At 50.8% G+C, this 23,719-nt stretch overlaps 8 protein-coding genes across 8 annotated transcripts; 5 read left to right on the top strand and 3 right to left on the bottom strand.

Annotated features, from left to right (window-relative positions):
* Nucleotides 1-4,209: 4,209 nt before the first annotated feature.
* HO133_010779 (uncharacterized protein) lies at nucleotides 4,210-6,669 on the bottom strand (the record flags this gene model as incomplete). The annotated part of the gene is made up of 4 exons (XM_037301630.1): nucleotides 4,210-5,390; nucleotides 5,441-6,036; nucleotides 6,084-6,483; nucleotides 6,618-6,669. The coding sequence occupies 4 exons, from the start codon at nucleotides 6,667-6,669 to the stop codon at nucleotides 4,210-4,212; spliced, it is 2,229 nt and encodes a 742-aa protein (XP_037153264.1).
* Nucleotides 6,670-6,980: 311 nt separating this feature from the next.
* On the top strand, nucleotides 6,981-7,510 carry HO133_010778 (uncharacterized protein; the record flags this gene model as incomplete). Its single annotated transcript, XM_037301629.1, has 3 exons — nucleotides 6,981-7,206; nucleotides 7,264-7,323; nucleotides 7,377-7,510. 3 exons carry the CDS (start codon nucleotides 6,981-6,983, stop codon nucleotides 7,508-7,510), a joined length of 420 nt encoding a protein of 139 aa, XP_037153263.1.
* Nucleotides 7,511-7,857: 347 nt separating this feature from the next.
* On the top strand, nucleotides 7,858-9,709 carry HO133_010777 (uncharacterized protein; the record flags this gene model as incomplete). The annotated part of the gene is made up of 2 exons (XM_037301628.1): nucleotides 7,858-8,212; nucleotides 8,271-9,709. 2 exons carry the CDS (start codon nucleotides 7,858-7,860, stop codon nucleotides 9,707-9,709), a joined length of 1,794 nt encoding a protein of 597 aa, XP_037153262.1.
* Nucleotides 9,710-10,921: 1,212 nt separating this feature from the next.
* HO133_010776 (uncharacterized protein) lies at nucleotides 10,922-13,246 on the top strand (the record flags this gene model as incomplete). Its single annotated transcript, XM_037301627.1, has 2 exons — nucleotides 10,922-12,235; nucleotides 12,734-13,246. 2 exons carry the CDS (start codon nucleotides 10,922-10,924, stop codon nucleotides 13,244-13,246), a joined length of 1,827 nt encoding a protein of 608 aa, XP_037153261.1.
* Nucleotides 13,247-13,519: 273 nt separating this feature from the next.
* Nucleotides 13,520-14,352, bottom strand: HO133_010775 (uncharacterized protein; the record flags this gene model as incomplete). The annotated part of the gene is made up of 2 exons (XM_037301626.1): nucleotides 13,520-14,064; nucleotides 14,121-14,352. 2 exons carry the CDS (start codon nucleotides 14,350-14,352, stop codon nucleotides 13,520-13,522), a joined length of 777 nt encoding a protein of 258 aa, XP_037153260.1.
* Nucleotides 14,353-14,676: 324 nt separating this feature from the next.
* On the top strand, nucleotides 14,677-17,877 carry HO133_010774 (uncharacterized protein; the record flags this gene model as incomplete). Its single annotated transcript, XM_037301625.1, has 3 exons — nucleotides 14,677-16,012; nucleotides 16,065-16,764; nucleotides 16,821-17,877. 3 exons carry the CDS (start codon nucleotides 14,677-14,679, stop codon nucleotides 17,875-17,877), a joined length of 3,093 nt encoding a protein of 1,030 aa, XP_037153259.1.
* Nucleotides 17,878-18,440: 563 nt separating this feature from the next.
* Nucleotides 18,441-19,325, top strand: HO133_010773 (uncharacterized protein; the record flags this gene model as incomplete). Its single annotated transcript, XM_037301624.1, has 1 exon — nucleotides 18,441-19,325. The coding sequence occupies one exon, from the start codon at nucleotides 18,441-18,443 to the stop codon at nucleotides 19,323-19,325; it is 885 nt and encodes a 294-aa protein (XP_037153258.1).
* A 563-nt stretch (nucleotides 19,326-19,888) lies between these two features.
* Nucleotides 19,889-23,620, bottom strand: HO133_010772 (uncharacterized protein; the record flags this gene model as incomplete). The annotated part of the gene is made up of 10 exons (XM_037301623.1): nucleotides 19,889-20,129; nucleotides 20,182-20,353; nucleotides 20,405-20,786; nucleotides 20,870-21,099; nucleotides 21,154-22,396; nucleotides 22,442-23,154; nucleotides 23,209-23,280; nucleotides 23,332-23,404; nucleotides 23,462-23,491; nucleotides 23,555-23,620. 10 exons carry the CDS (start codon nucleotides 23,618-23,620, stop codon nucleotides 19,889-19,891), a joined length of 3,222 nt encoding a protein of 1,073 aa, XP_037153257.1.
* Between the last annotated feature and the right edge of the window lie 99 nt (nucleotides 23,621-23,719).

Raw genomic sequence — 23,719 nt, 5'->3', positions numbered from 1 at the left:
GCTACTAATGTCGCAATGCATTCATGCGACGCTGCGACGTTTTTACAGCGCAAAGCACATCAATCCTGGGGTTCATGAATTGCATCATAGTCAGTAAATGCAGATTGCATGGGCTAAAGGTAGTCAGCTCTCGTGGAGTAGATGAATTAATTGTCTTACTCGTACAAATGCTATCACCTGGAGGCCCAACCAGGCTCGAGCATAGAAGCCCAGTCGTCCACGGTAATTGGTCTTGTTATCATTACCGGGTCTCGACTCCTAACCGATCATGCATCTCTCGAAACGCCTCATTGTAAGAGAGTCCTGCCGAGTAGTGCAGGCCACGAAAACATTCCGAAATCATCACTCTACCTTGCCGCTTCCTGCTGCTGCTTACATGTGGTTGAACGAAGGAATATCTACTGGGATGGGATTGTGAGCACGTCCTGAAGGCATACGAGTGGTCGGCTGACTTGCATTTCCTAATAATCCACTACCTACTTGCTCAGACAATTCACCCGTGCATTCTTTCCATTAAATCTCAGGACCCCACCGAATCCTTTGAGGGGGCGGACGCAGGACATATGCACCTTTCTCCTAGCTTTGTCCGATGGTTGCAGCAATCGAGCATTAGCCCTTAGCCGCTTGGGGACTTTTTTTCATTTTTCGAGGAATTGGAGCTCAGCGGTTTGAATGGACCCCTGTTGGACTTGGCGTCGGCTGGGCAGTCGTCCCAACCTACGCCCAAAACTGCCAAGTTCATCCGCTGATTTTCGGGGGCTTTAGCTCGAGGGCTGCAAGCCAAAAAAGAACATCAGCAAATTCCCTTAGCGTCGCACACCATCTTGCCCTCATGATCATTCGCCAGAAGTTTTGGGGGGGGGGGGGGGGGGGTCTCATGCATCTTGGATTGACCACTCTCTCAAGCGGCCTGCTGCATGAAGTGAGCCATTATTATAGAAGCCTGTTGTTGCCTCTTTTCATTCCTTTCTTTTTTTCCTCCAATGCCCTTGACAACCATCGAGACATGGGCCTGACTCTCCACTCCCATTCTTCCTGCGTTGTTTCCATCCTCCACATACCGTCCATGTCATAGTCACCCAACATCCACCGGACCTTGCGTGATCTGACTCATTGGCCTTGCCTCTTCTTACGGAATCCTTCTTACCATAATCATCTACTTCTGTTCTTTAATATTCGACCTCGTCAGTCCTTTGACAGACCGGCTCTTCCAGTCTTTCAGCTTCAGTCAATCCCTCTCGCACCCTCTCACAGTCATCGCCCACCACTGTCATCAAGCAATCTTCTTCCAAACCTTCCACCATGGAGCTCAACTGGGCCCCCGATCACTGTCTCGCTTGTGACAAGCAGACCGAGTGTGAGACCTACTGCTCTCAGTCCTGCCGCCTCGCAGATCTCGAGAAATCTGCAAATTGGTCAGGTTCCACCTCGCCAACCACACCAAGCTGGACCTCGTCCGACTCCAACAGAGGATCAGGCTTCTACCTATCACCCGCCTTCAACTTTGCTGCCTACAAAACCACTCAGACAACGCCTAACTGGCCCACTTCTCCACAAACATCGTACTTTTCCACCACCACCACCACCACCACCTCCTCTACAACCCAGAATGCTCCCTCACGGACATTGTCGCCCTCTTCATCCCGCTCCTCGCTCACCTCTACCACCACCACTTCGAGCACCTCATCACATCAAACCCCACTTTCAGAACAAGCCCGCAGCGAGCTTCGCGGCTACACGAATTCTTTCGATAGTACACGCAATTGGAGGAGGCGGATGACTTGGTCCTGATTTTTCATCTACATACCGTTCTCGCATGTCTACGGACAATCCAGCCCACAGCGGCACCGGGCGCTCTTCACGTCTTTCCATAACGCAAATTGCGGCGCAGCATAGCAAGCAGTCGGCCTTTTGTATACCAAAAGCAATAAGCAAGCACTTATCATTGTACGCATTAGACAAGGAGGATAGGAGTCAGTCGTATCTCTTCTCCGGTGGAGTTATAAATGACGGAGGGATTGCAACTTGCAAATCAATGAGCACAATTTAAGGGTTGGCGAGGGGATTTTCAGGGATGCATATGCAGAGGGTGGTCTAGCACTTCTTCAATTCAAATACCCCAAACGTCATAGATGTACATTTCACACCACGATCAACCACTCATACAGAAATACATCTCAGTAACTAACCAATTGCTCTACGCTACGTGTCTCCGCGACGTCCAAAACCCTCTTTTCCATGGTATTCAACAGCCCAGCGGAGATCGTTCCACCCTCTGCATTTCCACCACAATCGCACCAACCAACGCGGGAAACCCCAGAAGAAAAAAACCAAAATCCAGACCCCCACCAATGCACGTTTGCCAACCGTCGCGACGCAGCATTTGCAGATCCACCAAACTCAAACCGAAAACCACTCCGCGAAAACCCTTTTTTCTTCCCTCTAGGGAAAGCATGATGGGCAATAAAGCCGGCGGGAAAAGACGGCAGCACCCACAGCCTGCCACACGCCCGTCCATCGATCGCTGGTTCGAGTACCCTCGCAAATCTCTGCTCCTCGATTCGTTCCGCGGTACCAAACCCCCCGGTTCCGTATAGGTACTCCACATTATGTGTGTTTGCATTTTTTTAAGAAAAGCCCTTTTGGTCCTTGACTAGCCCTATGTTACTCTCGAGTAGCACACACGCACACACACACGCACTACCTACCTCAATTCCAACAACAAACAACAAATCTACCCTATCGCCCCACTCCATCTGTGTAATTAAATGAATCTGCACCTTCCCCCCCCCTTCTTTCGGCTCTAGAGTACCTAGGGGAAAGAAAGAGCAGGAAGTACCTTGAGATCGACCGGCGTTTGTTGCTACTAATGCACAGCATGACGGAGCATCCGCTTCGATAGGTTGGAGATCCCCACATTTTTTGCCATCTTTTTGGGCGGTGTCGGCCGCCAAGAGATCTGGGCCAGGGGGAGGTGCGGATGCAGTGGGTATCTTACTTACCGGTATCGCGGAGATTTCGTTGGTGGCTTCGGCGTTGGGGGGGGGGCGGCGTCATTTTCTTGTTTTCTCCCTCTTTTTCGTTTTTCAATCTGCTGCTAGCTTTTTCGAGCCTGGCTTGGATGGATCTTCGTCCTTCTTCCCTCGTTTCCTACCCTTCAGCTTGCGTGTCAGGGCGCCGCGTTGCTTTCTACGTCTCTCTGTCGTTGTTTGGCCCTTTTTATTGTTATGATCATCGTTCGCAGCACCTACTCCTCCTCCCCCCTCCAGAACCCATCCTCGACTCTCGAAAATCACGACCCCGAGGTACGGAGTACCTACATCACTAGCCAACCTCATGCAAAGCGCACGAGACTCTCTTTCCCCCCGAAATAGGTCCGTCAGCGACCAAAAAAACCCAAAACAAGGATCCCCAACCAAACCCTCCCACGCATCCAAACGGCCTCTAACACCGTCTATCCGACCCTTCCGGTCGTCGTCCCCTGCGCAAGCAAGGAAACTTTGGCTTGTTTTTTTTAAATTTCCCCCTTCTCCTAACGCTAACGACTTACCCACGTAAGGACCGAGCGCTCACTCGCTCAGGGGGGGGCGGGGGAAGTTCGAAAAAAAATAGAAAAATAGGAAAATGCACTAAGCTAGCTCGCGGGGAAAATCAAATGGAAAAACGGGGTTACCACAGATCCCCATCGGACCAATCGTTTGGGGTGTGGCGCTGAACCGGTTTCCGTCAGGGGTGTGTGGGAGGGGATCTACGGTCAGATCGGATGGTTGGGCTGACCGCAGATGATCAAGATCGGAAGATTTGAAGAGTGAGCTTAGCTAGGGCGAGTCAGGTAAGGGTAGGGTAGGGTAGGAGGGTAGGGTAGGAGGGTAGGTAGGGCGGTTTGCTGACCGCAGCGGAAACCGGAAAAACGAATGCACCAGCGGTGAATCGGAGGATGGATGGCACGTGGCGGTGAAGGCGGTCGAAGGAAGGGAATCATCCTGCAAGGGCATCATCCATGATCTTTACATTCCAAGACATTTCGCCGGACCAGGCTCCGCGTGTTCAAAAAGGACTCGTGACGTGAGATACGAGGCAAAACACGTCATGGGTAATGGAAGATAGTGTCTGTCCGTCTACCAGAGCTCGCATATCCAAGCGCTAAAAGGACACCAAAAGGCTTTTGGCCTCAAATTCATTCCTTGCCGCACAGCAAAGCCTCAATCTTCAAATCATCATGCTCCGTCGCCGACTCGCAGCCCGGTCTCCTCTGCCTACCGCAGCCTCTGCACTTTCAGCGCCAAGCTCAAGCACACTTCTCGTCCCTGACATCTGTCCCTCTTCTGTCTCTGTTCTCTCCGCGGGTTGTGCCACAACGAGTGTCTCTCTTCGTCGATCACCTCGTCTGGATATCATGATAGAGCCTTTTCCTGGCTCAGAGGAAGCCGGCACGCTGGAATGTCTTCTGGATGATCTCGTCGTCTTGGCTAGCTCTTCTTGGCCTGCATCACTGGCATTCATGCCGCTCGGCTCGACAGGAGAGCTGCCTGTGAAATCGTAGATACTCATCCGTTCTATTGGCTCCCTTGTTTGCTCTCTCATTTCGATATCCCCACTGGGCTCTTCTTCCTCTTCTCCTCGCCTTTTCAGTCTTTGAGTTCCAGCTGTAAGTGCTGCAATTGCGGACGCAGCGCCAGATGTTAGCTTCATGGGGTCAATTACCCCCTCTTGAAGTGCGGGCACAATTGTACGCCTTCGTCGTTCAGTGATGACGCTGGCCGGCAAGTCTGCCGCTCCAATTTTATTACCAAGCGGACTGATGGGCTCTGGTCTCCTTCTCTGGTCCGTTTCGGGAGCATTCGTCTTCCATGTAGGTAATGCATCTGCATCTGCATCTTCTTCTTGCTTGATGAGAACCGGGTTTGACGCATCATCTTCCGCTTTTGCCATCCGTGCTCGCTCCTCCGCACCAACAGCATCGACGAGCTCTTTCGTTGGTCGGCGCATCTTGTCGCGGAGGTTCGGCTGAGCGTAATTAACACTACCTCTTGGACGCCGTGAAGCTCGACCAAACGATCCTGTGCCTGTGTCTGGTCCAAGGTCGGGCGGTGGAGGCGTGTCTCGCGAATCGGGTCGTGCGGCTGAAGGTCCCGGGGAGCCAGGCGAGAAGAGGTCGGACGGTGGTGCTGGCGTCTCCGGAGGGGCTTCGAGAGGCTTCCTGACTTCAGCGCCTTTGATGGCCGTCTCTATGTCTTTGGTGATGCCTGGGTTTCTGGGTCGGCCTTTGTCCTTTGGTCGACTTCGTTCTCGAGCAATTTTCGCCAAATCATCCTTGGCTTCTGCGACCTTGTCCTTGCTGGTGCGGCTTGCTTTGAATGGCGAGTTCGTTGGGTCAGTGTTCACACTCTCTGCATCATCGTTAGAAATTCCTCAATTTGTAATCATTTACAAGACTTACTCGGCCCGAGAGCTTTCCGACCAGTTGCCGTGACCGTTGCAGATGCTCCAGATGCCTTGTCTTTGCAGTCTTTGCCGGTAATGCTCGGTATCGGAGCTTGAGAGGCTTTATCACTAGCTCCCTTGGTGGCTCTGCTGATAATTGGCTTTGTATTATCATTGTCATTGATCCGGAATTCTGAACCTCTGCGGTTGAATTGGAAGTCTTGTTTCCCGGACTCGTCTACTACGGCGGGTTCGCCGTCGTCGTCACGAATGCTAAGCTTTCGCTTTGCGCCGGATTTCAGAGGCTGACTCATTGGCATGGCTGTACCTATGGATGCTGTGCTCTTAATGAAATTCACGTTGGTGTTCTTCACGTCCACATCTCTTCGATGCGAGCTTTCCCGTCTCTTTCTTCGAGTCTCAAGATTTGCTGAAAGCTTTGGCTGCGTTTCCATGGTACTTTCAGCTGATCCTTCGGCGGATGATCGGTCTTGTGTGGAATCAAACTTGATCGGATCTCCTTCCTCGAAATGCGCAACAGGTGGCGGCCCAAGGTCTGGTGAATCGGTAGCGTTCGCAGGGTCCGCAAAGATATCAAGCAACTCTTCAGCACTGCATAGCTGTCAGCATTGAGGTATAAGATGCGCAGGAATACATACTCCATTGTTCGTCTTGGGAAGTACTTATCCTCGACGATTGGCGGTAGTCGACCATCTGCACCTCCAGTGACCTCTGAAAGCGTGAGGGCATTCTTCCAGTTCCTTTGATCCGGAGATCTTTTTGGGGAGCTCCGGTTAAGTGATCTTCTCCTTTGGGCACGTTGACTGTCGACATTCTTCTCGACGTTTCCTAGCTCTTGAACCAATCCTCCTAACTCTGCCAACTTTTTCTCCAATTTGCCCTTCACAATATCAACACCCTCTAGCACTGCTCGTCCTGCAAATTTCTCGGCTTCATAATGTAGCCTGATAATCTGCTCTCGTAGGGATACATTTTCAGACAGTAGTCGAGTGACTTCGCTTTCGAGGTTTCGTATGCGGAGGGATTGAGTCGAATTTGCTCTTCATAGGTCAGACCTCGTAATGGCAAGGATAGCAGATAGCGAACCTTGCAATCTCTCGATTTTGGCGAACGAACCGACGTTTCACTGTCTCTAATCAGCGTATGAAGAGGTTGTCTGTGGTGTAACCTACATGCATCTATTGACTCGACCGAAGGTTGTGGAGGCTCGTTCAGTCGAGCCATGGACTGGATATCCACGAGGGCTTCTGTGCTCTAGTATTCGTCGTAGTTTGACACACTTCCTCAGAATGTCAGGTCATCAGTCATTATCGAACATTTCGATGTTTGGAGAAAATGTAAACAATGTCGGAGACTAAGATTTGTTCCCGCCGCTAGCGGCTTTATTCAGCCCTGTCGCGTAGATCCAATTCCTCTCCTTTATCAAAGCAGCACAGCAGCAAAGCCATTGTTGCTTACCTTACAAGATATCGAACAAGATGAATCTAGCAGGATCACACTAAACTGCTTGTTATTCGAACTTGAGCCACCGAGCCATGGCCTACCAACGACCCCCACAGCCAACCCCGGGCCTACGGCATCCGTCTATGGGGCCTCACGACTCTGCATCAACAGGACAATCTCGAATGCTGGTGGCAAGAATCAACGAAAAGAAGGCGGAGCTAGAGAATCTCAAACAATTGCGGGATTTGAGTGGAGGACTTGCAGCGCAGATGCAGGCGCTAGAAGAAAAGCTATCTACGTTGTCAGAGGGGACAGAAGGTAGGACTCCCCGGAGTAGATGGTGCTTGCCAAAATCTGATAACGGGTACGCAACAGCGGTGGCAGCAGTTCTATCCAATTGGCATAATGTTCTAAGAGCGATCAACATGGCATCAAGTAGGCACCCATGTTACTCCACTTTAGCCACTGCCATGCTGACGTACGGCTAGTGAAAGTACCGAAGCCCAGCACAGCCGAAGACGAAGAGAAGCCCGGCGATAAACCTGAAATACCTCTGCCTCAGACCATGGTGCGCATACCGGTTGAGTCCGAGTCGACCCCGGAATGGCACAAGGAAGAGTAAACAAGGATGAAATAATGCCATAACTCCAGCGGTTGTCGCCATGCGAGCCCACGGTCATTCGAATCCGCACCCTTACTTTGTCACTTGCAGCGGAGTGACACTCCTTTGAGCAAACGCTTGGGAGAAGTGACTGTGCTAGCGCGAGCGCGCACGCGCGTAAAGAGGTCGCGCTAGACTCGGGTCTAGCCGGTTGCTATGTAAACATTCACAAAAACCCTCGAGTCGCGCATCGGACGTGCTATCAATACCGCTACATTGACTACAAGAAAGAGGTTCTTTGCTCACAGTGGAAGCCGCTCAGGCTTTTTTGCAATCGTAGCATCATTATCCTTCCATAGCTTACAACCATGCCTCGTGTTACTCGCGCCGCGCTGCGCTCTATGGAGCAACAGGATGAATCAGATGTCGCATCCTCAACACCTTTACCACAGACACCGATTAAAGGTCGTGTCCCTCTTGGTGAAATTGCGGGCAACAAAGGTACCGAAGGCGAAGAGACCAACACTTCTGAAGAACAAGTGGCGCCAGCGAAGAAGGGAAATGGGAAAGGAAAGAAAGGAAACACTGCAAAGAAAATTAATGAACAAATAAGGGAGGAGGCTGAAGAAGTGCGTGTTGAGGTCTTGGAAGATGAGGACCAGAGCATACACAGCTCTGCAGCCAAAGAAGCTTGCCGAGATCTCTTGCAGGATGGCTCCCAGAGTATGTTCCATGGGACACCAGCTTCCAGTTGTGCGGTCACTGATTCATGTCGGATTAGATACACACGAAATTGTTATCGATAATGACCGACCACAGACCCCACCGTCCGCTGCCGCCAACACAGCTAGCCGACAATTGTCACCAAAACCTACAACACCACACTTCGATTCTGAAATGCAGAAACTTGATGATATGACAATGCCGGAGAGCAAGGAAGAGAAAGAAGACTCCTTTGTAGCAAAAATTGAGTCTCGAACACCTCTCAAGATGACAACCAGTGAGGAAATGGATATGCTGCCAACCGAGGATTACAACCAAGATGATTCGTTTGTGGAGCAGATTAGGACTCGGACTCCTGGCAAACGCATGTCACGTATCGAAGACTCCGTTGAAGCCTTAGATGCTCTTGAGGAAGAGATCGAAAAGGTTGGGGGATTGATCCCTGCAAGCACCGACGGCGTACAGTCCCTCAAATCGAAGAAGCAAGCAAAGGCTCGGTCGACTACTATGGAGAAGAAAGTTAGCGGTTCGGTAAGAATGAAGAAGGGCACAGGTGTCCAAAAGAAAATCGCAACGGGGAGACCAAGCACAGCTGCCGGGCGAGCGACGTCAGATCCATCGGCTGGAGCCCCCAACACGGAAGCACGACCGAGCGCGAGTCTTACCGAAGAGAAGCCTGGAGTCACACTCCCGAATCCTGCTTCTGCTCGGAGGATGGGCCAGCCCACACCCCAAGCTACCTTGAAGAAACGTATCAGCTCCGTCCACAAAGCACCCTTTCAGCCCCACAAATCTACGAAGCCGCCTACTCGCTCCAACTTTGAGCTTCCTGGGGATGCCTTTGCACGTAAACTTAAAGAGCAACGCGAGGAGCGGTTGAAGCGCGAAGAGGCAGAGGTACCCAAGCCACGAGTGTTCAAGGCTCGTCCTGTACGTATTAGCCATGCGCCTGAGGTCAAACTCACAGCAGCAACCAAGGCTCGCCTCAGCATGGCAAAAGGAGAGCCAGTCAGTGTCCGTGAACCCAGCAATGGCGGCGCCAAATCTAGGCCTGTCACGCGTCCTAGTGCCATGGCTACCGCCAGTCCATCCAAACGCCTTTCGACACTTTCAGTCGCCAAAAATTCTACCCTACCCACAGCCAACGGCTCGACACAGCCATCCGCCAATGGCTCCACTCGCCTTGCCCGCGGTCCGTCTCTTAACCCCTCGATCACCGCTCGCGCTCCCAGTGCACTGGGTGCAAATCGTCCGGCGCTCACCGCAGACGAAAGTGCGCACCAGAAGCTGAAGGGCAGAGAGGTCTTTGGCAGAACTAAAGTCGAGATCATGGAACGTGAGAAAGCGAAAAGGGAGAAAGAGGATGCAGCAAGGAAGGCGAGAGCTGATGCAGCGGAACGTGGTAGGATAGCAAGTAGGGATTGGGCTGAGAAGCAGAAAGCGAGGAAATTGGAAGCGGGAAAGGCGAACGAACAGGGAAAGGCTGTGGGAGCTTGAAAAGACAGGACCTGGGTTTTCCGGGGAAGATGAACCATGAAAGGGATTAGCGTTTTCGATCTTAGCGTGGCTGTGTTTATGAGAGCTTTGCATCTTGCTGCCGATGGACGGGCCCCTCTCTGCACTTCATCAAACAGGTATTCCAATTCTGGTGTCAGAGGAGAAGCTCATCACAGCATGCTTAGTAGGTTTTTGGCTCAATTGATTATTGCACGTAAAGTTTCATCCACTATCTATCAAATCCAGTTATGAGCCTTGGAGCTTGCTGTATTCGAAAGACACTGACGAAGTGACGAGATTAGAACTTTTCTTCGGTCACTTATTTGCCTCCATGGACTTTCTTTAGCTGCTCCCCTTTTGGAATTAAATAGACAAACGATGCGCACGGAAGAGGATACATGCCTGTACTCGAAACATCATCGACTGGACTAATTCAGCCTCGATCGGCGGACGGTCCAATATGTTGCCTAGGAACCCTCTTTTTACCGATGTGGCACTTAGGTACCAAGAATTGACCTTTTCTGATCTTCCTTACTCGTATCCAATTACAATATTCAGTCTGGACGGCAGTTTTATGGCAGGTACGACAATCTCGAGAGAGGCTTCTCGGCGGTCTTTGAGTTCTCTTCAAATAATGAACATCTTAAATTTTATGATCAGCTTCACATCCCTCGCCCCCTACAGGACAAGGAAAATTCTCGCAACCTACCGTCAGCATTTCTTATGTCATTCGAACAAACAGGACCATCCATAGACTTCTATTTCCCATCAAAGCAACTAACAACACCAGTTGTATCCCTATTAGTCCAAGTCCGACTAAATTGAATGTAGTCGCTCGCGCATTCTCCAGTCATTACAATTTGGCAGCGAGTCGAAAGATCGGGAAGAGTAGGCATCTTTTAATATTGATGGACACGCTGCGTTATTTGGCGTATCACCGAGCAAGTCGTAATTGCTTTACCTCAGTGCACCATGGTACTCGTACACAGCCACACACTTAGCTCTGGAACCCCTAATAGCGGCGGTCATGTTCAGCCACAGGCCGATTTACCGATTCACCGATTCCCGTGAATGACGCTTCAGGGTCTTCCTCCTCTTGAACCATCGTACCGTACCTGAATCCATCAAAACACCATCAATCAATTAAAAAAATCACATGTCAAGCAATGAGGACCCTCTCAGTTTGATCCACTTACACCACCATCAAATCTAATGAGCCAATACATATCCTCATTCCTCATCGATCCCGTTGTTCGCCAAGCCCGCAGGTTTTCCCGTTCCAATACTGAGTCCCCGCATCCTACAAATCTACGTCCATCTCTTACTAGCAATGAAGAGCCATCCTTTTCACACTTCGAATCTCCGGCGGCAGCAGCTACGGCAGTGCAGGAAGAGCCGCCTCATGTGAACATCGTGACCGATGTGAATCTCTTGACTACTATCACTGGTGATCCCGAAGTTGTCTCACCGACATCTGTCGAGGATAGAGATCATCATGCTTGGCCACGGCATGAACTGCCAAATTCGACTGCATTTCCTTTGGCAAATACAGACAACCTTGAGCATTCAGTGAATCCAGTATCATATATTGTGACCGCTGCAGACGAGGTCTCAAATCCTCTACTCCATAGAGTACCTGATAGATTAAGATCCACAACATCCTCGTTCAGCAATTCATCACGCTCCCTCATCGATGCAAACATGTCACCAGCAGATGGGTCCGACCAGTCGTCTAGAACAAACACACCGGATACTAGGGGTCGTGGTGATAGTGCCGGCAGTGGAGTTGGAGATAGATCTTTGCCAGAAGACGATGGAATGGGCCCTATGCGGAAGCGTATCATTGCAATACAAAGAACCGATAGCTCAAATGAGGAGAAGGCGAGATTGGTACATGGCCTGATGACGGAGAAGCACAATTCTTCACAACAAAGCCTACACGGACCTCACTTCCCTAGAGCGCATTCACCCGGAAGCCGTCATAGCTCGGATCGACCGTGGACACCTTCTTCTCCCAAGTCAACCGACAGCTTGAGGCAAACCTTATCACCGCCAACGTCATCATCATCGAACGGTGATGAGCCAAATCCTTTCCAGCTGTCACCTGATGACTTGAAACCTACATATTATCAGAAGCCACTCCCAGTCTTAAAAGATGGAGACCATGAAGGATCGTCAATGGAAATCGAGGAGGTGACGAAGGCTCTAGGATGTGAACATTATAAACGAAACATCAAATTACAATGTTCCGCTTGCAACCGATGGTATACTTGCCGCTTCTGCCATGATGCGGTAGAAGATCATATGCTCAACCGGAGGGAGACAAAGAATATGCTATGCATGCTTTGCGGCTGCGCACAACCGGCGTCGGAAGAGTGCGCGCTTTGTAGCGAGCGAGCGGCCTGGTATTACTGCGATGTGTGCAAGCTTTGGGATGACGATCCTGAGAAGAGTATATACCATTGCAATGATTGCGGCATATGTCGGGTGGGCAAGGGCCTAGGAAAAGACTTCTTCCACTGCAAAGTAAGTACATTGAAACCAGAGCCTTTGCTTTACTGGCTAAGAAATCTAGACGTGTTGTGTATGCATGTCCGTATCGATTCAAGACACCCATCGCTGCATCGAACGTTCCACTGACTGTGACTGCCCTATATGCGGCGAGTACATGTTCACTTCCCCTCAAACTGTGGTGTTCATGAAGTGCGGTCACAGCATACATCACCGATGCTATTACGAACACATGAAAAGTTCCTATAAGTGTCCGATCTGCAGTAGAAGTATTGTCAATATGGAGTGGCAATTCAGGCACCTGGAGCGAGCGATTGAAACTCAGCCGATGCCACCAGAATTTCAGGACACGAAAGCCTGGGTATACTGCAATGATTGCAGCGCAAAGACATCGGTCAAATACCACTGGCTCGGATTAAAATGCGCGGTGTAAGCGAATATTCAATCGTCAAGACCATGTACAAGAAGCTGACATCTTGAAGTTGCGACTCTTACAATACAGCGCAACTGCAGATTCTCGCTGGCCCAGATAGAGGTGGAGAGCCTGCACAAGCGCAGGATGCTCCTCAGAGCATTGCAGATCCCTCTATTGTCTCGAGGTCGAACTCTCGCGGGAGATCTAGGCAACCCACAACCATTTCGCGCCGGCCAACAACTTCCGCTCCGCCGTCAGGTAGCATCCAAAGTCTCCTCGAGAGTAGTGCATGGCCGAACCTACGGGATCGCAACGCACACTCTGTCGCTCCGGATACTGTACCTTTCGCGCAGCCAAGCCCGGCAGCTAGTAGCAGTGACGCCGACGACTCAATGGATACAGATGAAGACTGGGAGAGTGAAATGGAGTTTTGGGGCGGTGAAAGTCCCAGATCAAGACACACTTCTCCAACCCTAGATCATGAGATGGCTATTGGTGACGGCAGTGAAGAAGAAGATGGCGACGATAGCGCGGACGAAGATATGAGTGATGATGCAGAAGAGGATGAGGCTGATGAGTACAACCGAATGGACATTTTTGGACATCGGTAAGAGGATGACGACAGCACGGACTCAAGCATTTATGGTTACCTTCAAATATACCCCTGGGAAGGCAGGATGATTGCGGACTGCATTGGCGTAAACCGTTATGTATATTCGTTGCAGAAAATGTTGATGATTCGGATGTCGAGCATGCTTTGCCTTTGAAGTACTGAGTTCTCAAAACAATGGAGCGTTGGTTGTCATTCATTCACTCAAGATATCTCATACAATCAGAACACTTGAAAGGCGCCTACCATGACCAGAAACAGATAGTACCGACCCCTAATTCATCCCCCTAATAAAAACCTCCCTCATCCCCCTCAAAAATGCTCCCAAATCTCTGCTCTCATTCAATCGCTCGACACAAGTCTCCACCTCCCACTCCTCAACTTTCGGCCGGCACCCTATTACCCTGTATTCCCTCCTCTCCGTATCAAGCTCAAACCAGGCTTCCTTCTCCCAGTCCCGTTCATCTAGGTTGCTGAATACAAACTTGAGCCTATCCACCTGCCCGGCTCCCTCGATACTCAGTCCCAGGTACGTCTCCCAGAAATCCAGTTCAGGAGCATTAAGTCGGGATTGGGCATCTATTTCTTTCGCATAGGCTTGTTGGGCAGAGCGCCGGGCGGCGATCTGCTTCTTGTACGAGGCTATTTCGGACTTCAAACGGTCCCGGTGTTGGGCGTGTGAATCGCGTTGTTGGATTATGGCTGCAATGGCCGATTGCATCTCTGCTGTTTCCACTTCCTGGGCCGAGAGAGCGGCAGCGTGGTGTGACGATTTCTGGGCCAGGATTTCGATGTCCTTGTGCTTCATGCGCTGGTCCTCTGCGTACTGTATCAGCGATTCCGCCCCTCCGGTAGAGAAAAGCGGTTTGATTTACCTTGTAGCTCGGCAACATTAATGCAAAATTGGTTTCGCTCCTCCAGGACCTGTCTGCGTCCTCTGGCAATGAACTCGTCGAATCGATCTGTGAAGCGTGCCATACGCTCGCGCAAGTCGTCGAAGCCGAAGGTGATGGCGGGCAGGCTGTCGGCCATTGATGGCGCGTCTGCAGTGGAGAGTGGGGCGCGCATAGCGCTGGTGGAGAGAGATGGTTCGAAGAGAGTAGACATTGTTATGCGGCGTAATGAGTAGAGGATGTTGCGGAGGCTTTTGATGCTGTCGATCGAAAGGCGAAGATTATTCAACTGATTGTTTACCTTTCGCTAGTGCATAGCAACGCCCGCTATACCGCTTTGAGCTGACATCAGATTTCTATGCGCTGGTTGGCGCTTGCCAAACTTTGGTAACCATTCACTTTCAAGTTTCAATTAACAACCTGTTGAGAAGCGAGATCAGACCCTTTCCATATTTCTTACTACGAAAGTCAAGGTCGTTATGATCAACGTTCTTACTGTTAGGATTCACAGCTGGATCAAGGCTCGACGAAAACCCGGATGAGTGAGGCCCGCCCTCTTGACCTTAATTATGGTCATTTCGGCGAGCCTAGCTATGACTCCGAAAATCATGAATGGCACTTTCCTCGGCAGCCAGGCAGAACCCGAGAACTGAAGCTGATCGGACAACCAGTGAGAGCACTGCAGTCTCCCTTGCTTGGCCGTACCGCGCACATCCAGAGCGCTACCGAGCGCGCTCAAAACATCAAAGATATCACGCACCAATACCCCGAGCTGCTACCTGCCTCATCTCTACTGCCTGCATTGGCGCAAGTATCAGAGGTTGTCGAAGACGTCACATCTAGCCATGATCCAACTGTGTCAGAGCTGCTGGCATTCGGAGAAGCAGTCGACTTAGACAACATAGGCCATAGGTCTGAAAAAGTGCCCATTGCTGCTGTCGCGGGAGGTGATGCGGGGGAAGCGGTGAGACTTGTACTGCTGAATCACGAGAAGCTGGGTTGGGAAGGAAGTAAAAACCTACGATTGAGTGCGTTCAGCGCCAAGGGCGGAGAAGAAGGATGGTGGTCTGGCAATGGTAGCCCTATACAACAATTGGTCTTTGGGGAAGCTGAGGGTCGACCGAGTTCTTGGCTCGCTGTTCGATGCCATGGTGCTGTGTCGGTGCTTCGACCTCAGTTACGGCGAACTGCTGATATGCTGCCGTTTGCCCACGCAGCCTCAAACCACAATCCTTCATCTCGTCTGAATGTCAATCATATTGTCACTTTACCGATCCACCAGGTTAATGACGCGCCATATTCTGATATTGCTTTCAATCCGTGGTACAACCAACAAATCGCAACCGTCGATCAAAAGGGTGGTTGGGCTCTCTGGGATATTGAGAAAAAGGAGAAGCAAGCCAGGGGAAAAAAGTCTTGGACAGTCCAAAAGATCCGGGACGGCGGGTTGCTCGGTGGCTTGCCTGAAGGGGAGACCCTTACGTCCAGCGTCGCAGACGGATGGGGTACAGTGCTATGGGCTGGTGACCTTTCTACAATCGTCGTCGCCCGTCGAAGGATGCTTGCGGTCTATGGTATTGCAGGCAAGCCGAGACGACTCGTTGCACCGAGCCTCGTATCGACGACGACCTCGGAGTGGATTCTCGATGTGAAGCGGAGTTCAAAAGACTCGACTCATGTCTTCGTGATAACTACATTCAGCATCTTCTGGCTGCAAATTGCTGGCTCTGCTGGGAACCGCAAAGGTGAAGAGGTGGCAGCGGGTGCGAAGTGCTTACTCTCCTGGCGTCATTTCAGAGACCCCGAAGACATCTCTCTGCGCTTGCGGGTTGCTGAAGACTCCGAGAGTGGGGACCGTGATGACGACAGAGAAAGTAGGTCATTCTGCATGTGCTCGTACATTTGCATTTGCTTATCATGCTCCAGCAACCCTCGTTCTACTCTACTCTCGCTTGACTGGTCTGGCAAACGCCTTTACATTTCGGTATGCAAGGTCTCTCTCGAATTTAGCACCCTCCGCTTCAGATCCCTACCTCCTCCCGCTACCTAAAGATGGGCCGGATATCATGGCCTCAAGGGCAAACCATCATGGCTCGCACAGAAGCTCTAGGATCTCAGCAATAATTCTCAAGGCTATCAAATACGAGAGTCCCAAGGGCTCTATGGTATCTGGGCTGGGGCAAACCTACTTGGAAAACGATGTAGCGTTCTACCAGCTCAGCTTACTCACTAACGACCTGGCCTTATCGGAGTGTCTGTACGCGGAGGTGCAGACCGATTTCAAAGCAGAATTATACCCGCCAAAAAAAATCAGCCGCTCAGAAATTGCAAGAACTCCAGCAAAAGTTTTCAGCGACTTCTTTGTCCCCAATGGATTTGTGGATGGAGATTATGAAGACTCGCCACACAATGGTACTGCTGAGAAAGATTCAGACGTTGAGAGTCGGGCAAACCTTGCAATATCCAAAGAGGATCCTTGTACCTTAAACTTTGAGTGGCTGGAGAACGAGATCCATAGCACATTGACCGAAGCACCTCCCGCCGCGGCCTTCCACGAAGTTCTAGATCTCCTTCGAAATGAGGTAGAGGACAAGGCTGCGTTAGGAGTTCCGACTATGGAGACGCTGTATGTAAAACTTTATGATCCAAGGAAGGCTTTCCGTACTCATGCTATCTTTATAGGCTTCGCATAGTGAATGCGAGCGTTTCAGTACTCGATTTAGACAAGGCGTCCGGTGACTTCATCGACTTCTTGGACGACATCAAACAGTTGACTTCTGAATATGAGAGTGGCAAGAACACGGACGAAGAAAGACAATTGATGGTCTCGACTATATTGACACTTACGTTGCGGGCAGGTCTGGGTATTCGGAATACCGCTGAGCTGTCTTCGATCTACGAAACCCTGATCCAAACCTGGATAGTGCCGTTGTCACGTCGAATACCTGGCCGGGTACGAATTGCGTTGGAGAAGTTATTGAGAGACATGGCAGGCAACATCTGTCTTGCCAGCTATGCAATGCATATCGGCTCGGGGACGAGAAGCAAAGATGACGAGGATCAAACCCAAAGCTTGGAGGCTGGCGCACGGTTTGTGCTCCCCGTTAGGAGGCGAACATCAGCAACCAGCTTGGGCAAGGGCAAAGAACGCTCAGATGCAGTGCCTTCACCGCCATCAGCATCATCACAGATGTCCGAGGACGCTGGTTTCATGCCTTTATCTGCATTCGCGGCTCTACCAACACCTGAGCCGACGCCATCGCTACGGTCTCGAAGCTCTGTATCCTCTCTCGCAGGTTCGGAAGACCCAGCGAGCCAGCGACTACGGGTGTACGCAAGTTTGACACCCCAGCCAGCTCTGCCCGAAAAGTTGGCAAATCTTCTTGGCCACTGGCAAGTCGGTGGTGATCCAGCCAAGTACGACTGGGAAGCAGCTCAGCAAGCCACTGTGACGGAAGACGAGAGCGAATATGATTCGCAAGGAAGGCAGCGTCGACGAGCAGAAAAGCGACCTAAGAGGCAAAGAGAGAATACCGTTGGACCAACATCCCAACCAACACCAAAACGACTTGGAGGCAGTCAACCTCAGCAAGGCCAGGATACTCAAGATATGCAGGGCAGTAGCCAGCAGACAGAGAGAGTGGTCACCATGAGCCAGGTCGAGTCTGGGAAGTTCGGTGGTCGTCCTGCTAAGAATAGGAAAATGAAGGTCAAAGCTAGACCTGCAGGCTTCAAGTGAATGGTTTGAGAGAGCCTGCGCTGGTCTTGAATGCACTTGTGCACGCTGCGGTTGCATGTGATTAGTTAGGGGTTGCCCGACTTTTGCACATCGCTCTTGCGCATATGAAAGCAAACACTTATTTTACTTCATTTCATCAATCTTCGCACAAAGTCTTTTTGCGCATGCTGCCATTGCTCGTTCTTATGGGCACTTCTTTTTCGCCTGATCCTGTTGTCGAAATCTCTGGCCATGGGATGACGGCACAGCCTCTGCTAGGTTGCTACAAATTGAGCAAGTTTTAACCACCACAGCGGGTCAAAGTCTCTCTACTAAACACACAAGCTAAAACTCATCCATGTGATAGAGGAACACATAAACTCCAATATCCTACAACACGCGATATACTCTTCATCACTTCTTCTTATTTTGTACTTTCTACCGCTTATCTCTGCTTCAAATAACATCCACATGGATTACTTCTCGCTCCCCATAGGCCCCTACAAACACCAACCAGCCACCCACATCCTCGCCCGAACGCCCAAACCCACCTACGTCGACATCGACCTGCCACTTCTCGAAAGATGTCCTCGTCTCCCGACTCCAGCCTCCACTCCACTACCAACCCTGACGCCAACGTCCACACTAAACACGCCTCCGCCTTTCTTCCGCCTAACTCTTCCCTCCCGACCATCAGCGGCGACATCTCAGGCTACGGCGCCGTGCACAGATACCCAAGTGACAACGACATGCGTCCCCGAAACGCCCCCACCGCAGCAGAGGCCACCGCCATCACGGCGCTCCAAATCGCTGAAGAGCGCCATGCACGCGAAGTTCAAGCGCTTAAAGAAGAACATACCCAGGATCTGGAAGCGCTAAGAGAAGAAACGAAGCACGTCCACGACATTGAAACTATCGAAGTGAAAATGGCGCTGTACGCGGAGCACAAGAGGGACCTGTCGGAGTTGAAGGAGGAGAGGGAACGGGCCTGCGAGCATTCCAAAGCTTTCTTCCTCGCCACGCGGGCGCGGGAGAAGTCGCCCGCTCGCTTCCCGACCCCGTCGCCGGTCGCTGCTGCTCCAAGGGAGCTTCATCCCACCTGCGCGGCCGCTCCGGTGGAGGCGACTTCTGTTCCCAGTGGTCCCGCTTCGACATCCACAGCCAGCTCAACGGCCACAACTTCGCCCGAGATACCGACCAGCTCGACCACCACCACCACCACCACCACGGCGCCGACCTCCCCCCCGATGCCACCCTCTCCCGACGCCCGTCGCGGCTCGGCTGTTGCCGCAGCACCCCACGTCCACTTTTTGACTACGGGCATCACGCCCACAGAGGCGAAGGAGGCAACGGGTGAGGGTGGAAGGAGGGAGGGGGATCAGGGAGGTGCTGTGAAGGTTGTGGTTGGGGCGGGAGAAGGAGATGACGGTGGGAAGAGGGAGAGGGAGGAGTGGGTACCGCCGCTGTAGTTGAGAAGTATTTTCTACCGTGCCGATTGGAGTGGGGGGATTAAAGGGTGGGGAAAATCTTACGGGTTCTGCGTGAGGAGATTTGCATCGGTTGGGCAAGACTGCCAGCTGGTAAGAGGATGCTCACTCTGGTAAGAGTTCAGCGGACTTTGATGTTTGAAATTATTGGAGAACGGGCTTTGGATGGACGTGTGATGTTCCTATGCAAGCACTAAATATTACACGAAGGCCGCCTTAAATCTAGCATCCTACCCTTGCTTGGATCATGGTATCCCCAACATGCACCCTTTGAATGCACCATTGCGCCTCGAATATTTCTCGTGTTCCTTTTCTGTTTTCGAAAATCTGAATCCTCTGCTCCACTGTTTTGACGTTAATGCGTCTAAGGGACACTTGAAGGTCCATGGGAATTGCTATGCCCCATGCTCCAGGAAGCATCAAAGCTCGTAAAGTCCCCAGCCGTCCAGACCGTCTCCGAGATCAATCGAATAATGAGTGGGTGCGGATGGCCAGCCATGGTCGATCCCGCCTTTTGCATACTCGTTTCTCAGCTCCTTAGCTAGTCATAGCTCATCGTCCTGATCAATCTCCGAAGGCTTGATCAGACCTCCGACTTGCTTTGCACGTTCACGCTCGGCGTCCTTTACGGCCTGCTGGGCCTGTTCTCGATCTTCGGCGTAGAGCTCGGCATTGTCGTCGGAGAACTCTTTCAACTGAATCAAGAAGTCTCGGATATGGAGCTTGAACCTGGAAATGTCGCCGCTCATGGTGAAGAGACCGTCAATAAATTGTCGGATTTGTACACTAGAAATAGTTAGTTGGTGATCATGGAAGAGTGTATTGAGAATTGACTTACACTTGGAGATTCGGGAATGCGCTTTGTAGCAGATGACCGATGAAGTCCAGGAGAAATTGTCGGTTTGATGTGCCAGCAGGCGATTGCTCTGGGGTATAGACCGGTTCTGTAATCTTTCCGGTTTCCACAAAATAGAACATCCGTGAGAGCAGAAGCGACTGCAGCTTGAAGCCTGACCCAGACGTTAGCATACTGAGGTAGCGTATGGAATTACTCGCCTTACCAGCTTTGTGATCCGAGTCGGTCAATACGAAGAAGACATCTTGCAAGATAGTGATATAAAATTGTTGGAAGAACATGCTCGATGTCTGTGGATCGGTGTGCTCCGCCATGTTGTCCATCAATTCGATGCACATACTTAAGCCCGTATTCTCCACCTCCCGGTTGTCGTGCTTGCTAGCCCACATGCATGAGTCGATGACGAATTTGAATTGCCGTCCATCGAGCTTCAAGAGGGCAGGGAAGCAGAACAGGTTGATTGCTTTTAGCAGCTTAAAGAACTCCACTCGGTGCTGAGGATACTCGGAGAAGTCCTTGTTGATCATTTCGAGAGTGCACTCAAAGACATTTTCCATGATAGTCGGTACTTTGTCGGACATGAGTCCCTATTGCCTGTCAGCACTGTGCGTAAAGCGTCACGAAGAACGGCTCTAACCGAATACTTCGATGTATAGACGGTCCAACGTACGTTTAGTTTGCTAATGATTGTGGTCATCACGTCCAAGACTTCAGCATCTCGAGCATCAGGGACATTCCTATTGTAATCGACCAATACTGCATCGAGCAACGGGGGAACCATGTTAGCATTGACCGCCTCGAGATCATCAGCTTTCTCAACATATATCTGGATAAGCTTCAAGATCTCCTTTTTGATGGTTCGAAGGCCACGGACTTTGGGCATCTTCGTTGCAATGATACCTTCGAAGCATTAGCAGGTTTATCAGCACAGCTTTAACAAAGATCATGGCTTACCATCTCGGACTACACTGTCCGAGATCATCTGACTTGTAGCTCGATACATTGACAGCATATCGTTGTATATGCGTCCGATCTGTGGGTAGAAGTAACTGCCAATTGATGTACAAGCTGCCACGTTGGTCTTCATGATGTTGCCGACCACTTTGATGGTTTCACCATCCTGTAGGCACGTAGGGTCCTGGTTTGCCTGGGAGATGATTGTGTCCCAAGCCTGGTTCGGCAATGACATGAGCTCCGCAATCAGTCTCTCCTGCACACTCTTCTGGCCTTGGGCGCTGATCATGTGCCCGCAAGCTTCGTAGAATGTATGTACTTGCTGGGGGCTCAAGTCCTGTGTAATCTTCCGCAGTGTCCGAACAATTTCGTCGATGAAAGGCTCGCTCTCCCCAGCTTGTAGAGCGACGAAGTGACGCTTGCATTTGCTGGCGATTTTGATGAAGGTATCGCACGCCATATCCTGGACACCTTCGTGAGTCTCGTGCATGAACTCGAACAATTTGTTGACCACTGTCTTTAAGAATTTCCAGTGGGCTTTCAAAAACCGTGGATATTGGCCCACGATATACATGATGTTGCTGGCAACCACTGCTTTGTTATCCTTGCCTCGCTTCATCTCTGTCAAGCCTAGAAGGTCTTTGATGACGGTCACAAGAAATCGCTTCTCCGTCTCCTCGTTCATGGCCCCAGATATTGATCCGATGGCCCAGCAGAGAGTATTGCAGTTGGCCCATGACCATTCGCTGCCGTCCACTTGTCTGGCTAGCTTGTCGGACATGATATTCTCCGTATCGACGACATCCAGATGAGTAAGGTAGACGAGGCACTCTCGGCTCGTCTTGTATAGCTGGATCGTATCACTCTCCTTTACGAACTCGCGGACGATCTCGCCTTCATCGTTCTCGACAATCAAGACTTCTTCAGGCCGAACCATCTTCTCGATCATGACTTGTCGTAGATGTGAAAGCACTTCCGAGTACTTGTGCTTGCGTAAGGGGTAGTTGGCTAGGACATTGGGGTGAGGTGCGCCGCCATTGGCAAGGCCGCTTGAATTCATGCTAATGAGGGGATTGATGTCCGTGATAGGTAGTTGTTGCATCTCTTCGTAAAGCTCTTGCACCAGCTTCGTCCAGTATTCCAGGCATATCTTGAAGATTTCTCGATCATCTATTTGGGATATCCGTATGAGGTAGAAATGTGCATGATTAAGGAAATCCCTTGTAGGTAGATTCTCGATGAGCTAGGAGATTTTAGCATAGAAATCGAGAAGACGGGGCGCACTCACGTTGAGGTGGACGGAGAAGAAATTGCATAAAAATAATGCTAGATTTTGAACGAATTCTTGGTCTCGAGAGGCACTCTTCTCGTAGGACTCCTTTAGGCTGACGGACAACGGGATGATCTTCGATACGGTCGTCATGACCTCCGTGAACATCTGTACAAGCTTCTCGTCGTATGAGTATGATGACCCTATCTGGAGGCCTCCAATCTCTGTCAAGCACTTGAGGGATATGTTGCGGAACTCGGGCGCCTCCAAGAATCTGCTCCGCAATGTGTCAATAATTGGCGTCTCGAAGATGAATCCGAGCGGGATCCAATTCAAGAAACGTAGCAGAGTCTCCAGTGTGGCATTTATCAGGCTTGTTTGATTTGCAGTGCTCAAGACCTCCGAGCATAGCTGAAAGATGTTCGAGAACTCCGCGCACATGGTGCTCTTCAGATTCTTCGTCTTCGCCGCGGTCATCTGGTCGGCCGAATAGTCAAACACCTCTTCTGAAAGTAAGCGCAGAATAGCCATATTGTTCTCGCAAATCGATAGGTTGGTGTGACAGGAGGAAATGATCTCGTTGATGAAGGTGGGCCAGTTGTGTGGCCATTCTTGCTTGAGAATGGAGACGAGTACTAGGTTGAGCTTATTGACGAAGGTTCGCTCGGTCTTCAAGCTCTCTTCATTGCTTGAGCTCTGGATGATAAAGTTGACCACAAAATTCCGTATGCCTACAAGGTCAAGTCAGTGACGGCAGACCTTCTAGAAGCTGCGGGGTATCCAACCTAGACACTGTTCCCTAGGTAAGACTTTCCATTTTGTCATGATGACATTGTCGAGGACCTGTAAACCAATATCTGAAGCAGGTTAGCATGGCCCCACTACGTTGGACTTTCTGGCTTGCTAACACTTGGTTTGGGGGTATGATGCCTCCTGCAGTATCTTGTCCACTAATAGCCAAGCATCTGGGTTCTCTTTGAACTAGAAGAGGATGTTAGCGGCCATCCTGCTGGACAGTGAGAGAGGATTGAGTATTACCTGGTTGAGTGTGTTCTGCGCTTGCTTTTGCTGTATCACCAGTCAATTTCAGGACCGCAAGAGTGTGGTGGCAAGAGCTGTGCCCAATCATACCACTTCACCGCGACCTTCGTAGAATTGCTTGACCGTCTGGTCGAGCTCCTCCACGGAGAGAGACATAGTGATGCGGCTGCTCGAGATGAGCTGTTATCTCTGGAGCTTTTGCAGCTCACGAGCGGTTTCAGATGCAGTTGCGTTGTAGAGATTTTTATGATACTG

The sequence above is a fragment of the Letharia lupina genome, assembly GCF_014066315.1.
Source record: "Letharia lupina isolate WasteWater1 chromosome Unknown contig_9, whole genome shotgun sequence".
Lineage (NCBI taxonomy): Eukaryota > Fungi > Ascomycota > Lecanoromycetes > Lecanorales > Parmeliaceae > Letharia > Letharia lupina.
This window is presented reverse-complemented; position numbering and strand designations above follow the sequence as displayed.